At 53.3% G+C, this 14,614-nt stretch overlaps 1 protein-coding gene across 1 annotated transcript in view; it reads right to left on the bottom strand.

Moving 5' to 3' along the window:
- ASTN2 (astrotactin 2) overlaps nt 1-14,357 on the bottom strand; it is a 353,207-nt gene extending 338,850 nt beyond the window's left edge. Inside the window, exon 1 of the mRNA XM_030961750.1 lies at nt 14,003-14,357. Coding sequence (XP_030817610.1) covers nt 14,003-14,357 — 355 coding nt within the window. The remainder of the gene's footprint in view (nt 1-14,002) is intronic.
- Between the last annotated feature and the right edge of the window lie 257 nt (nt 14,358-14,614).

Below are 14,614 nucleotides of genomic sequence, written 5' to 3'. Positions count from 1 at the left end.
AAAACTTTCTTTCTCTTTTCTTTTTCTTTTAGAAATGTGTCAGTTTAAGATTGTAAAAATACTTTCATCTTCAAAACCGTGTCACAACTCCCCTTCAGCATTTTCATAACAATGCTGCCATTCTGGCTTCAAAACATCTTCCCAAACTTATTGTTCACACATTCACCAAACTTTAAAGCTCAGAACTGAGGGACTGCGATGAAACTGGAACAAGCTGCTCTTTGAATAAAGACAAGTTTTCCTTTCATCTCCTGCTAATTAACAGAAGCATCCTTCCCTCTGTGCCAGCCCCTGGTCAGCACTCGACACATCCCTCAGACCTCAAAGAAAAACCTCCCTCTTCCCTCACTGCATCCCCTGTGCAGCATCCCAGGGACCAGAGGGGTTTCCCAGAGAGGCCAGTGCTAGGGAGATGCAGGGGGGGGATGCAGGAGCCCCTCAGAGCTGCTGGGGGACCCTTTCAGCCCAGTCAGGACAGGCATTATTGCAGCAGGAGCAGCCAAAGCCAGCAGCATCCCTGAGGCTGGCAGCACCTCCAGCTCCTGGAGCTTCTCTCCTGCCCAAATCCCAGCTCTTGGGGCCACAGCATGGTAAGGAACAGCTCCAGGGATGCTCCAGAGACCTGTGTCCTGTTCCTCACCTTCTGCCACCACAGCAGAGACTGCTGGACAAGGCAAATCATGCTGCCCACTCTCCCAGCCCAACCTTTCCCTCTAATTCAGTTCATGCCCGGAATAAAAACGTCCCCGCTGCAAATATTTGCAGAGTTGGAAGAAGGAGAGCCTGGAGAAGAGTGGGGAAGCTGCAGAGCCATTGGCAGCCAGTTCAAGGCTCATCCTGCTCCCAGCCAGGTCCTGCCCTGGTCTCCTCTCACCAGGTCTCACCTGCCCTGGTACCAGGGCTGAGAGCAGCACCATTCCAACCAACAGCTTTCCTACCACCTAAGTTCTTCCCCACACCCAACAACAGCAAAAAAATGAGCAGAATATCAACATTAACACCTGCTTGTTTGCCCTGAGGCACATCCAGAGCAGTTTAGTAGAGAGATGATCAAAACAAGCAGCGATTAAAACCCACGGCCCAGAATCCACAGAAATGCTTTTGCTTTTTGAGCCACAGCAAAAATATCACCTTCCTTCCTAACCCAAACCTCTCTGCTGCCAGAACAGGGCCCTGGAGAGCTAAGAGGGTTTGGAATGCCCTTCCCAGGAGGTGACCTCAGACCTGCTGCAGCTGTGGGCAAGGTATCCACAGATAAATTTGCAGCATTTCTGCTGGAGAAAAAGCTTTGAAACCACAGCCTAGTAAAATTTGGCTTTACATGACTTAAAGCACATCTCAAACCAGAGGAGCCTTTGAGCAGTGGGAAACATGATTTTGGGGAGGAAATGCAGCTGAGAGGTGCCACAGGAGAAACACCAATGGATTGTTTAGGAAGGAACAGGCTCTCACAAGGCTCAGCTCTCCTGCAGCATCCCCTACAACCACCCCGTATCTCACACCACGGCAACTCAGGCAGGAGGAGTGTTGCAAACAGGATTTTTTTCCCTCCTGTTTTGCCTTTAAGTGGCTCATTGCAACACGCTGTAAAACCCTTCATCACCAAGGAAGGAAAAGGTTTTACAACAGTCTTTAAAAAGCAAGCCCAGGCAGCAGAGGATACTTCCTTCAGCACACACAGTTTTGGGCAGCACACAGGATTTCAGGCAGCACTCCTGGGGACTAAAATCTGAGCTTGGCAGAATCCCTGAGACCAGCAGCATCCGCCCCTGTAGATCTCCAACTACCAGATAAACAGGCCATGTATTATATGAAGCACAGAATTTTCTGTGATAGAAACACATCATTTCGTATTTTGGGGGGAAAAATTAAAAAATAAGAAAGAAAAGGAAAAAAATTCCCAGATTCCTGCTTTAGAAGAGCTTTTAATGTAAAATTCAAAGGGCAACTGGCTGTCCATCAGTCCTGAAATTAGTTTTAATTAGTGTAATTCCTTCATACAGCATTACAATCAGGTAAGCAAAAATAAGGATCTGAATAAAGATCTGACAACCATGATCTATATTACTTTTGTAACTTTGTTTTATATATAGAATAGAGATTTCTTGGTGAAATATATTTGTTTGACTCAAGTTTCTGTATGTATTCTGAAAAAAAAAAAAAAGGAAAAATGTAGTTTTATCAGTGTAACCAACTAAAATTAAAAAGGTTCATTATTATCCCTATCTCTATATCATTATCTCCCTGTTAAAGCATTTCAAATCACATACACTTTTACTGTTAGACCTCCAGCGTTCCTTTTGTTTCCTCCCAGAGCCTCCATCCTGCCCAAATCCCAGCTCCTGTCCCTGTCCCCGCACACCTTTGGGCCACGGCACATTAAGGAACAGCTTGTCAGCCAAGCAGCAAAGGCAGCTGCTCCAAAAGCAGAATAAAATCGAGTAACGCGAGGAGCAGCGTGTTTGGTGTGTGCCCTGCTGCTCCAGCAAGACCCCGAGCTGGCTGTGAGCAGCCCCTACAGGCAGCATCCCCGACCTCCCTCCCTCCCTCCCAGCTGCCATTCCCCCGGATAATGGATTTCCTCAGCCAGGAGCACAGAGAGGACACAGCGGCACTGCTGGTCTGGGAGAGCAGCAAACGCCAGCAGAGGGATCAGCAAGGGCTGGGAGATGTAAAGCAATGTAATGGAGTTTGTGTCTCCAAGCAGCTCTGGGCTTCTTGGATTGTGTTAAAAGGCAAGGCTGCTGCTGTTTGATGAAATGTGCTTCCAGCCCTTCTGATCATGCTCAGGGAAATTAAAGCAAGGAACACACAGCTGTTGATCCAGTACAAGGGATGTGACTGCAATGGCTACAGTAAGGACAGCCACAAACCCCTAATGCCTGCTTGAAACTCGATCAATTCTGAAGGTTCTTAACGTCCAGCATCTGTGAATGGTGCTGGCAACAGCACATCCCATTCCTTGTGGCCTGAGGAATCACCTCAATGGGGTTCAGGGAAGCAAGCAAAGCTAAAGGAGCAGCAGGAGACAACAACTGCACTCCTCGGGGATGAACCTGGGAAGGTTTGGAGCAAGAGCAAATGGACAAAAGGGCTGATGTCCTGACACATCCCTGCTCCACGCCAGCAGTGCCCACAGCAATTCCCATCCTCAGACCTGACAGAATCACCCCCCTCAGTGGTGTTTTCTCCTCCTGAAGAGGGGACCTGGACCATCCAGTACAAGGGATGTGACTGCAATGGCTACAGTAAGGACAGCCACAAACCCCTAATGCCTGCTTGAAACTCGATCAATTCTGAAGGTTCTTAACGTCCAGCATCTGTGAATGGTGCTGGCAACAGCACATCCCATTCCTTGTGGCCTGAGGAATCACCTCAATGGGGTTCAGGGAAGCAAGCAAAGCTAAAAGAGCAGCAGGGGCCAGCACCTGCAGGATGAGCTTGGGAAGATTTGGAGCAAAAGCACATGGACAAAAGGGCTGGTGAGCTCCTGAGACATCCCTGCTCCATGCCAGCAGTGCCCACAGCAATTCCCATCCTCAGACCTGACAGAATCACCCCCCTCAGTGGTGTTTTTTCTCCTCCTGAAGAGGGGACCTGAGGCTGGCAGGCACCACGCACCCTGTGATGCACTTGATGGGAACAAGTAGAGGCTGCTTTTGATTTTACACTTTGTTTATAGCACACATTTGGGGAGCTACACAGAATGGGAAAATACATCCCATAAACAAACTGCTAAACAAAACAGGCTAAATGTGTACCACTCCAAACCAAAATAGATTCCAGCTACCCGCCGTGCCTCAAGCATATGCCTCTGACAACAGCTCCTCTTGGGCCCCTGGTCCTGCATTCAGTTTTGATTTTTAAGCTCTTCCACCATTGGCAGCACCTTCAGATGCCTCCCACAGCTCCAGGTAAGTCAGGAACAGTGAAAATACCCCCAGCAACAATGAAAATACCCCCAGCTGGAAGTGGAGAGCAGCAGGGTGATGGAGGCATCACCTTTCCCTGCGCCCACCCCACAGACAGATGTTACCAAAGGCTGCAGGATTTGGAGCTGAGCCATCAGCTGGCTCCAGGACTGACTGCACAGACAGGAGGGAGTATTAGGTGACAAAAGACTCACACAGCAAGTATTTCAGGCAGACATTGAAAGTTTCCCTCCCAAGAACTGCCCAGTCAGCTGAACCCTACCACCCTGCTAACGCCCAGAAGCAATTCCTCAAGCGTTTAAACTTTATCATCCCCTCTCTGGGGCTGCACGGAGGGCACATTCCCCTGCGAATGCCTCTTCTGTCAAGATGCAAAGCTGCTGAAGCTGTGTGAAAGTAATTCCCACCCACTCCTACTGCCCCAGGAAAAAATATTTCTTTGGTGGTTTTGCATAACAAACAGCTACACGGCTTGCCTGTTTCTCCTGAGAAACTCGGGCTTAGAGGAAAACACCATCACAGCGCTACTCTGAGACCAGACTTCATAAAGTTCCCCCTGCAAGGGGGGGAAATACTACCACAGAGATTAGGCTGCCGCTGCTCCTGATAACATTCAGTCACCCTGGCAGGCTGCAGCACACCGAGTTTGTAAAGCTCCTTGGGAATCCTTCAAGATGAAAGGTACAGTATGATACGGATGTATTATATCCACGGGCTTTGTTACAGCACACATTTCCTAGCATGGTTTTATTGCTGGAACACAAAGTTCAGCCCAAGCCCGGGGGCTCTTCAGGTGACAAATGCACCCCCCTGCAGCCCTCCCTCGCCTCTGAGGGGGAGGAGAAATGCCAAAGCCCCTGATGGGAAAGCAGCAGTAGCAGGAGCAGCCACCGCCCTGCCAGCAGCCTGCACAGATAAGGCCAACGTCACCTCTGCTGGAAGTGCTTTCAGCCTGCAGCATGTCTGACTCCCAAATACACCTGCCAGCTTCCCCAAATGCCACTGCTGTCACTGGCTCCTCTGCAGAATCCCTCCTCTCCTGCTGCACCTTCTTTAGAGCCTTCCGTCCCAAGCCACCCCCAGTAAGGGCCAGGAGGGTCCATCCTGGAGCCAACCTTAATGAAGTGGCACCCAGCACTGGAATCCCCTTGAATACCCCGAGCTGCCCACCCTGGCAGAAGATAATGGGAGAAGTTTGCTGTGGACACAGCTTGACCAAGGGCTGCCCAGTTTGGATGGCATGGAAGGGAGGGTGGGGAATACAGCTCCTTTTGGATCACCTGCCCAACACACTGCTCTGCCTGGGCACCTCTGTCTGGCCACATTTCCCAGGATATTACAGGTAAAGGAACAAGGAGTGTGACTGCAACAAGAAGGCAGGGAGGAATTCCCTGGGCAGGGCAGGAGAAAAGAGTTTAAACCCCTCTAATTTAAATAGATGGCAGGTTCAAAGGACATGGAAGAAATGTGACAGGGGTAGAAGGAAAAGGGACCCATCAGGATGTCCCAATAAGCCCACAAAGCTCTCCAGGGCCCCCACCCAAGCTGAACCCACCACACAGGTGACAGCCAAGGTAAAGGGTTTCCATCACCCTTCAGCCCATGGAGCAGCCCAGGGCTGAGTAACAGAGCGAGGTGGGGACAACTGGCAGCTCCTGCCATGGGAGCCCCAGCATCCCAGGAAGCCCATCTGAGTGGGAAACTGCCTGGGAGAGCAGACCTTGCTCTGGGGGCACCTGCACCAGGAATTCATCAGGTCAGTGGCACCAACTTTTACCTCATCAGGCTCCCTGGTATCAAAAGCAACATCCACAGCAGGAGTGAGCTGAGGGAGAGGCTTTTCTGGCCAGCAGCAGATCCTGATCCAGGGCTGCAGGGAGCACACTCTGCTCCAGCCCCCCTTCCCTGCTCACTCACACAGACCACCCCTGTTCCCCATCCCAGGAGCACCACCCTGAACTCCCAGCACAGGAGCACAGCAGCAGGAAGCTGATGTTACTGAGCACTTGGCTTGAGGCAACAAAAACATTCCTGTGCTGTTGCCAGCTCTGATATTCTGTCACTTGATCCCACAGGTTAGGGATGTGCTGTGCTCCCTGGGAGGACATCGCTTTAGAACCACAGAGAGCAGGGAGGGAAGGATCCAGGCTGTGAATGGCCTTGGGACAGCCCCAGGCACACTTGGCAATGCCAGCTCATGTTGGGCAAGTGCCTGGGCAGCCAGGAGCCCTGGGCTGGCCAGGGAGCCCAGCTCAACCAGGGCAGGCGTCCAGCCACAGGCAAGGCCACCCTGCTGCCCTGGAGAGAGAACAGGGAGGGAAAAAAGGAAAAAGAATCAAAGCCTCAAAGGCACCAGCACAGCTGAGCTCCTGGTGACGGCTGGGAGCAAAGCTGGCTCCCCAGAACCTTCACCCCAGTTATACAGACCTGGAGCCATGGGAGGGTGGGCTCACCTCTGCAGGGCAGTGCCCCTCTGCAGGCACATCCCATCCCACAGAAAGAAAGGCACCATGCACCAAAACCCCCAGCCTGGCCCCAAATCAGGCTGGAGCCTGAGGATGTTCCTGCCCAGCCCTGCTGTGCCCCCCTCCCTGCCCCCCCTGCAGCCCCTGAGTGCAGCTGGCAGTGCCCCTTCTGTGCCACTGCCCCGCTCTGCAGGAGCAGATGGTGCAGCACAGGAGGTGCTCTCCCTGCACAGCTGACCTTTAGCAGCCCATCTCTCTGTGTGTGAGCACCCCTTGCCTCCCTCGCCTAACAGGATCACTGCCTTGCATATGCCTGGGAGCAGCACCATCAGCTCAGTAATCTTCCTAAATACAGCAGTTACCAGGTGACTGGGAAAAAATCTCTTATACTGCTGATGCTGCTAATGGAAAATTTCTCCCCTTTTGCTGCTGCTTTCAAAGCCAGTCGAGGTTTCCTACAGACTTTGTCTTGCACTGAGACAGGAGAGGTGAAAGCACAGAGAAAGGAGTGCAGGAGTGGTGGGGGGCAGAGAATGTGAAACTGAGGGAACTGGTGCTTCTGCCCCTTCCCCACCAGCCCCCTGTGCCCACAGGCAGAGCCTTGGCTCCAAAGCTTGTCTGCCCCAGCTTCCCACAGGCAGCCACAGCCCAACCTCCCCCTGCAAGGAGTCCCTTCTTGCCCCTGACCTGCAGCAGGACACTGGAAGCACTCAAGAGCACTGCTTCTTGCAAGGCAAATGGGAAAGACACCCAAAGGGACAATGGGCCAAAACTCTGAGATGTTTTTCCCCACTTTCCCCCTTCCCAGGAGACAGCCAGAAAGCCTCTCCCAGCCAGTGCAGATGCAGGCAGCCAGGATCCCTGCTCGTCCCCTCTGCATGCCATTCTGCTTCTTCAATACCATTAAGTGTCTCCATGCTGTCTGGACACTGGAAACCTTAACTGCATTAGCTGAGACCCGAGCAGCAGCACAAGCATTCAATTCTTTTAAGTGGCCCCATTCTTAAGCTGGTTATGCACCAGAACCATCTCTGCTCGATGCCATCACACACCCCACAGGTGGGGCAGGGCTGGGGAGCAGCTTGGGAACACAGGCCAAGGTTCATCATCCTCCATTTCAAATGGTTGCTGCAGGAGGAGGACCCTTGGGCACGGGCTGTGCTGTGGATATTTCACATGATGAAAGGCAACAATCCAAACATCTTCTTTTCTTTCAGCTCCAACCCCAGCCTGCCCCACACTCTACACGGCATTTTGATGTGATGGCAGGTGTTTCTCAAGCCACCTGCACCTGCAGAGGTGTTAAAGAAGCATGAGATCAATACCTCATCATTCCCACACATGGCATCAATCTGTTCTCCGTGGTCCCAGCCCGTCCTGTGCCTGAGCTCCTGTCACACCAGGAAAGCCCTGGGGCTCAGCCCTGCTTCACAGCCAGCCAACACCACCCATCAGCACCGTGTCACCGAGGCAGCACAAAGGCTCACACCGCTGACATTCTCACTTGTAGGGCTTAGGAGGGAACAGGCAGCAAGTTTGGGAGGTAACATCCACCTGCGTGGTGGCACCTGGAGGTCATTCACCGCCCCATTCCCCACAGAGGACTGCAAGCTCTCGGCATAATTCTGAATAAAAGCTCGTTATTTCTTCCTGGAAAAGAGCAACAAAAGCCTCTGGCACGCAGGCATCATGGAAAATCAGCTGGGAGGAAGGGGGAGCAGGGGGGATCCCCAGGCACCAGCCTCCCCCCGTGGCAGCTCAGCTACAGTACCAGCTCCTCTCTCCCTCCATAGTTAATCTTCTGTTGCCACTAGCTGGTCAACTCGGGTACTCTTGGAAAGCAGCAGCTCCCCGAGCACAGCCCGCACTCAGCTACACATTCCCAGCTTTAACTGGGATAATCAGCCCAGAAAATGCCTGAGATGAAGCAGAATCCCTGTCAAGTCCTCGCCCCACCGTGCTGGACCAGCCATGCTCCCCTCCCTTGGGGAGGGAAGGGATGGCCTCAGGACTGACCCATTTTCCTGGGTATTTTTTGCCTACAGCCTTGCTGGGGGCTAAAGTGCTTGCAGACCTCCACATCTACATCTCAGTACAACCCCACCCTGAGCTGGGCTCCCCCTCCTCTTCCCAACTATAAAATCCAACATCTTGGAAAGCTGGAGTAATCAAAGAGCAATACAAGGAGGGGAAGAAATTACTACCAGAAGGTTTTTCCTCTTTCCTACACCCTCCCCAGGCAGCTCCCACCACCAGGGACCTGCTCAGACCCCGGAGCACACACAGCTGTGGATTGGAATGGAGGTGCAGGGAAGCAGCCCCACTGCCAGGTCTGCATCTTCCTCTGTCCCAGGGTGCCACCAACGTGTCACATCCTCACCACACCATCTCACTGAGGCTTTCGGGGTGGAAGATATGATTCTTTAGCCATTGGATTAGCTGGGGAACAGAAACAATAGAAACAGGGGAAAAAAAAAAACCCACAAAAACCACAAAACAAAGAAAACCAACATTTGATTAACCCAACCTCTGAGCTAATACTCCAGGCATCTCAGCCTAGCAGGAGGCAGTAAATGCAAAGGGAGGTGAAGAAATCAGACTCTGCTTTTCTGCAGAGATGACCCCGCGTTTAGATGCCAAGCCCTGATGATGGGGCTGCACACTGGGCACCCACACAGTGCTGCTGCAGACCCCAGAGGCCGGCTCAAAGCAGGGAAGAGCACTTCTGAACAGCAGCATCAGCAAGCTGCAGTCACACCCAGGCTCCCCAGGTGACCCTTCAGCCTCCCCAGCTGCTCTGCACAACCAGGAGTTGGTGACCAAAATGAGGGTGGCTAAACCCTGCTCAAGCCTTTCTAGGAACAGCAATAAATGCAATCAGCCCATAGGGAACTGAGTGGTTTCCATTATTTTATTGTGTTCATAGAAACTCAGAATGATTAAGGGTGGAAAAGGCCTCTAAAATAATTGAGCCCAGCCTGTGACTGATGCCCACCACCCAGCCCCGTGCCCTGAGTGCCACATCCAGGTGTTCCTTCAAGACTCAACACTCCAACCCTACAGAGGGGAAGCGCAAGTTACAAGATCACTTTGGGAAGAGTTAAGAAAGAAGACAGAAGTGGCACTGAACTGCTGGGGAGCTGGAAGGGCAGGGGACAATCATCAATCAGCCATACACAGGGGCCACAGGGGAACACCAGGAATGCAGCCACACGAGCCTGCTTTGTGACAACCACCAAAACAAAGCCTCTTGAAGCACTGCAGACACTCAAACAGCATCCATTAAAGCCATTTATGAGAAGTGAGTAGTAAACTGTTCTTATGTAAGCCACTACAGGGTAAGAGCAGTGGTGAAAATTGGTCTGCCTCTTCCCTTCTCTCTCCTCTATATAAAGCTGCTCACACATAGACAGAGCTCATCTAAATTAGCTCGGAAGCAAACTGCCTCATTCCCTGAATTGCACTCGGAGCAGGCTACGCCGTGGTGGAGCAGCTTCTGCAGGGAACACATGGCTGCTGATTGAATCAAGATCCACACCTCAGAGAGACCTCACTGGGCAAGGATAAAGTCAGTGATAGGCTGCAAATGGTGCAGCAGAGTAACTCGAGGAGAATTAGAGAGGGGGGGAAAAAAGCCACAAAGCATCAGTTGTATCCAAGGTTAAGGAAAGGGCAGGATGCTTTTTCAGGAAAGGGGAGGCACAGCAATTCATAATGCACTGGTGGCACCTACATTTGTCATTTCCTGCCACCACTGGGCTTTGCTGAGTAATTTTATAGTAACGTAACTGGGGGCTAGTGGGAGAAGCATCCTTCTGGTCTCCAACGCAGCAGGGAAAAAATAAACCCAGGCGTAGGAAACACAGAAGCTGTGACACCCCACTGCAGGAGGGACACCGAGCACAGGGAGCTGCCAGTGGGTGTTTCTGCAGCAGCTCCCCACTGCAGCCCAGGAGGGATGCACAAAGAATCAAAGTTTTCTACCTTTGTTGGGAGAGGATGAAGCCATCCCCAGCCTGGGCTCCACACCTTCCTGCAGGTGCCTGGTGCCCACTGAGGCACAAAGAGCTGGAGCTGCTGTCCAGCATCCTGAAATGCCCACATGGGCACACAGGGAGAGCTGGAGCATCCTCAGGTACCCTCCTGTGGAGCATCCCTGGTACCCTGTGGGCACATAGAGAGGAGATGCTGTGGAGCATCCCTGGTACCCTCCTGTGGAGCACCCCTGGTACCCTGTGGGCACACAGAGAGGAGATGCTGTGGAGCATCCCTGGTACCCTGTGGGCACACAGAGAGGAGATGCTGTGGAGCATCCCTGGTACCCTGTGGGCACACAGAGAGCAGCTGCTGTGGAGCATCCCTGGTACCCTGTGGGCACACAGAGCAGGATCTGCTGTGGAGCATCCCCGGGTACCCACCACCCCCTAGTGGGCTCCTGCCTTCCACGAGTAGCTGCTGCTGCTGCTGCTGCTCTGCGCCTGATACTGCCAGCGTGCCACGGGCCCAGCTCAGCTGTGTGGATGTTTCCTAGTGCTGATTTCTCCTCTGTCTCAGCCATGCAGTGGCTCCTGCAGACCAGGCAGCCCCGCAGGCAGGGATGCCACACTGGAAGCTCTCGCTTTATGCACTTCAGAGAATTTAATTTCATATAGTCAGGGAACAGATAAAGTTGCTTCCTCCCTAGAAGGAGGAATCCTTTAAGGAAAAGGGACACGGAGCACTCCACGTGCTTTGTACCAGCCACCAATTCAGGGCATCTGCCTGGAGGATGTGGCACTTCAGGACATGGTTTAGTGGTGGACTTGGCAGTTTAGGTTTACAGATCTTAAAGATCTTTCCCAACCTACATGATTCCATGACATTCAGTTTCACACCACTGCAGCCAAGGCTCTGGCACCTGCCATCCTTTAGCTACAGATCACCCACCCTCCTTCAAATGCCAAGGAGTGAGGAGCAGCTCAGGAACCACTGCAGCGCTGGGACTTGCTGAGCAGACCCAGGAGTACAGCCCTAGCTGCTTAAACTCATTGCCACCAAGAAAAGCAGCATTTTCTTTCCTGCCTCCTGGCCTGGAGAGACTTTTGAGCCCTACAGATTGGAGTGGCCTGAATTTTTTCTCAACTTATTTCACTTCAGAACCAGTAACGTCAGCACCATGTCTCAGCTCTGCCAGCTTTATGCTTCCTTTTCTTTTCTTTTAATCTTTTTTTTTCCTTTGAAAAACCCCTCCAGGATGGCAGTCAGGGTGGCTATCCTGAGTTATGTGCTTCAGGAGGTCATCCTGCCCCATCCTTACCCTGCTGAGGCCAGAAAGTGATCTCTGCTCACAGCAAGATCCTGCACTCCAAGACATTCAGGAGTCCTCAACACATTTGCAGCCGGCAGGACGTCAGCTCTTACGTGTCCTCCTGAGCTCATGCCCAGACAGCCACTAAACATGTCCAGCAACACGCATAGAGGGATACAATCATCAGAAATCAGCTAAAGATAAGGACCTGCAAAGATTCTGCCAAGGAGAATCTCTGTCCCCACCTCTCTCCCAAGCCCTCCCGCATGTAACGTGATTTTCACCTCCAAGAGCCCATTACGAGGCAGCAGCTGCTCTCCGGTTCCCAGCCATCAATGAAGTTAGAAAAGGATGGAGAGGGGAAAAAAAATAAAAACACTACAGAAAACTACAGCCTTAATTCCTGCTCTAGGAAAACCAGCCAGCAGAAATCCTGCACAGCCCTCACCCAGAGAAGAGTTAACTGCGAGCGAGACAGTTGCCACACCAGGAGATGGGGAGAAATGCAACAAATTTCAAATATCAGAACATCCACAGCAATTCATGAGCTAGACCTTGGGGAAGGACAAGTGTTTTACCTTCTCTGGAGGCAACAGACTGATTAATTCCAGGACCATGATGAAGCCATCCCACCATGGGCACAGCCTCCATTTGTCTTCCAATCTGCCTGATTCCTGTGAGTCCAAGGGAACAGGAGGGGACCTTTTGGGGTCTTCTGTTCATGAAGGGGCAGCAAAACCCCCACAGATTTGCACAAGACATGTTTCATATTCGTAAGTGCACACATAACCAATATGCCAGGCAAGTAAAAGAAATTTTTAGATGAAGACATGGTCTCGTTACTGGCAGGCACTCACAGAAATAGGATTTGCTATACAAGATCGTGCCTCTGATCTATCAAGACAAATTTCTCTCCTTCAACTTGAGCTATTATCTGAGCTCACACAGAGGGGTTTCTTTGCTATCTGATATATTTAGATCAGTGCGCAATTCACACCCAGTCCCTGAAGAAACTGTACTCTAAACTGAAAATTAACTCAGTGAACCATGAAACTTCTTGTTACTTTTAACCACGGTATGGTAAACGTCATTCCTACTGCATCAAACCTTTAATTTGTCACTTTTGTTGGTGGACACAGAGTATCTGGTCTGTTTCAGATTTTTGCAGTTGACCAACCGTGCCTAAGGAAACTGCAAAGCTGGAGCCCCAGAGCCTCAGGAAGTACCACCAACTTATTTATTAGGGTGTTTGCTAAAGCAAAGCTTCACACAAGGTAAAATGACAGGAGTGGGGGACACACACAGGCATTTTCTATCTCTGCTCATTGCACCCAGTGAAAGGGAATAACTCAACTGAGACATAGGAAGGGACTTGGGGTCAGCTGTCCCCAGTGAGCCTGGACATGGGCACACCTCGACACTCCTGAGACACACAGAGAGATGTGCTGGAAGTCACAATCCTGTGTGTCAAGAGATACCTGAGACCCGAGTTAAGCAGGTACTCAAATTATCCTAGGTTTGGATGCCGTAAAACAAGGCAGCTGATGGATAAAGCAAAGATCAACCAAAACCCTTGGGTGACCTGGCAGAGTAAACACTGCACTGCCCAGGTGACATTCGGAACAGTTCTCCCGGGGGACTGGCTGATTACGGCACAGAAATGGGTACAAGTGACAAGAGGCAGCTCGGGCACCCCACCCGAGACAGCAGGATCCGGCATCAGGACCGAAGTACGACCACAGAATTATTTCTATTCCCATCCCCCTCCCCACAAAGCTGAGAGCGGGGGAAAGTCTGCAGCGTTCGCACAGACCCGGGCGCTGGAGTTGTGCATGAAGCGAGAGCGAGCCTCGAGAATTAACAGGAAGCATTTATAAAACCAGGCTCTGGCTAGAAAAAAAACCCAAAAACATCCCCTCCCGCTCTGCCAGGCTCAGCGGCACCTCCTCAAGGCTCAGAGCTCAACTTGGAGCACACGAGGCAGCCCCCATCACTTGCAGCCTGCGCGGGGTTGCTCTCCTCCTCCCGGGGAATGCTCTGCTCCTCCCGGGGCTGCCAGCGCCGGCAGCCTCAGGCCCTGCTAAAAAATCCCTCCCCGGCAGGAAAGGCAAGAAAAAAAAATAATAAACCCAAAAAAACCAGGATGCAGCAGAGGGGCAGGGTTAGAAAGCCCCAAAACACATCGAGCTGCCCGCGGAGCGGGGAGGGCGGACACAGAGCCGGCACGGCGGGTGTCGGATGCTTCGGGGATGCTCCGGGATGGCGGGGCGGGATGCGGGACGGGACGGGACGGGGCGAGCAGCGGTTCGGGCGCCTACCGAGGGTGAAGAAGGGCAGCTCGGTGTTGTCCAGATCGTCCTGCACGGCGACGCGGCCGGGCAGCTCGCTGCGGACGAAGAGCAGCAGGCGGGACTCGGCGGCGGCGGCGGGCGGCGGGGCGCCGCTCCAGCTGATGTCGTTCTCGCGGAGCACCGGCAGCGTGGACACCGTCACCGTCTTCACGCGGCAGGGGCCGGGGGGCTCCCGCGACGCCGCGGCGCCGGGCCCGCCGCCGAGCAGCACCGCGGGCGGCGGCAGCAGCAGCAGCAGCAGCACCGGCGGCAGCACCGGCGGCAGCACCGGCGGCAGCACCGGGGGTGGAGCGGCGGCCCGGCGGCGCGGCGGAGCGGCCATGCCGGCCGGAGCCAGGCGCAGGAGCGGGAGGCGAGCGGAGCCGGGCGCTCTGAGCCGCCCCAGCCCCGCCGCCGCCGCCACCGCCCGGGCCCGCCCCCCGCCCCGCCCCGGCCCCGCCGCCGCCGCCGCTCCCCGCGGACCCTCCGCCCGCCCCGAGCCGGGAGATGCGCTCGGTAGCGGCCCCGGCACCGGCACCGGCACCGCGTTGCTGCCGCTCCCGCAGCGCTCCCGCATCGCTCCCGCATCGCCGCCGCCGC

The sequence above is a fragment of the Camarhynchus parvulus genome, chromosome 17, assembly GCF_901933205.1.
Source record: "Camarhynchus parvulus chromosome 17, STF_HiC, whole genome shotgun sequence".
Taxonomy (NCBI): Eukaryota; Metazoa; Chordata; class Aves; order Passeriformes; family Thraupidae; genus Camarhynchus; species Camarhynchus parvulus.
This window is presented reverse-complemented; position numbering and strand designations above follow the sequence as displayed.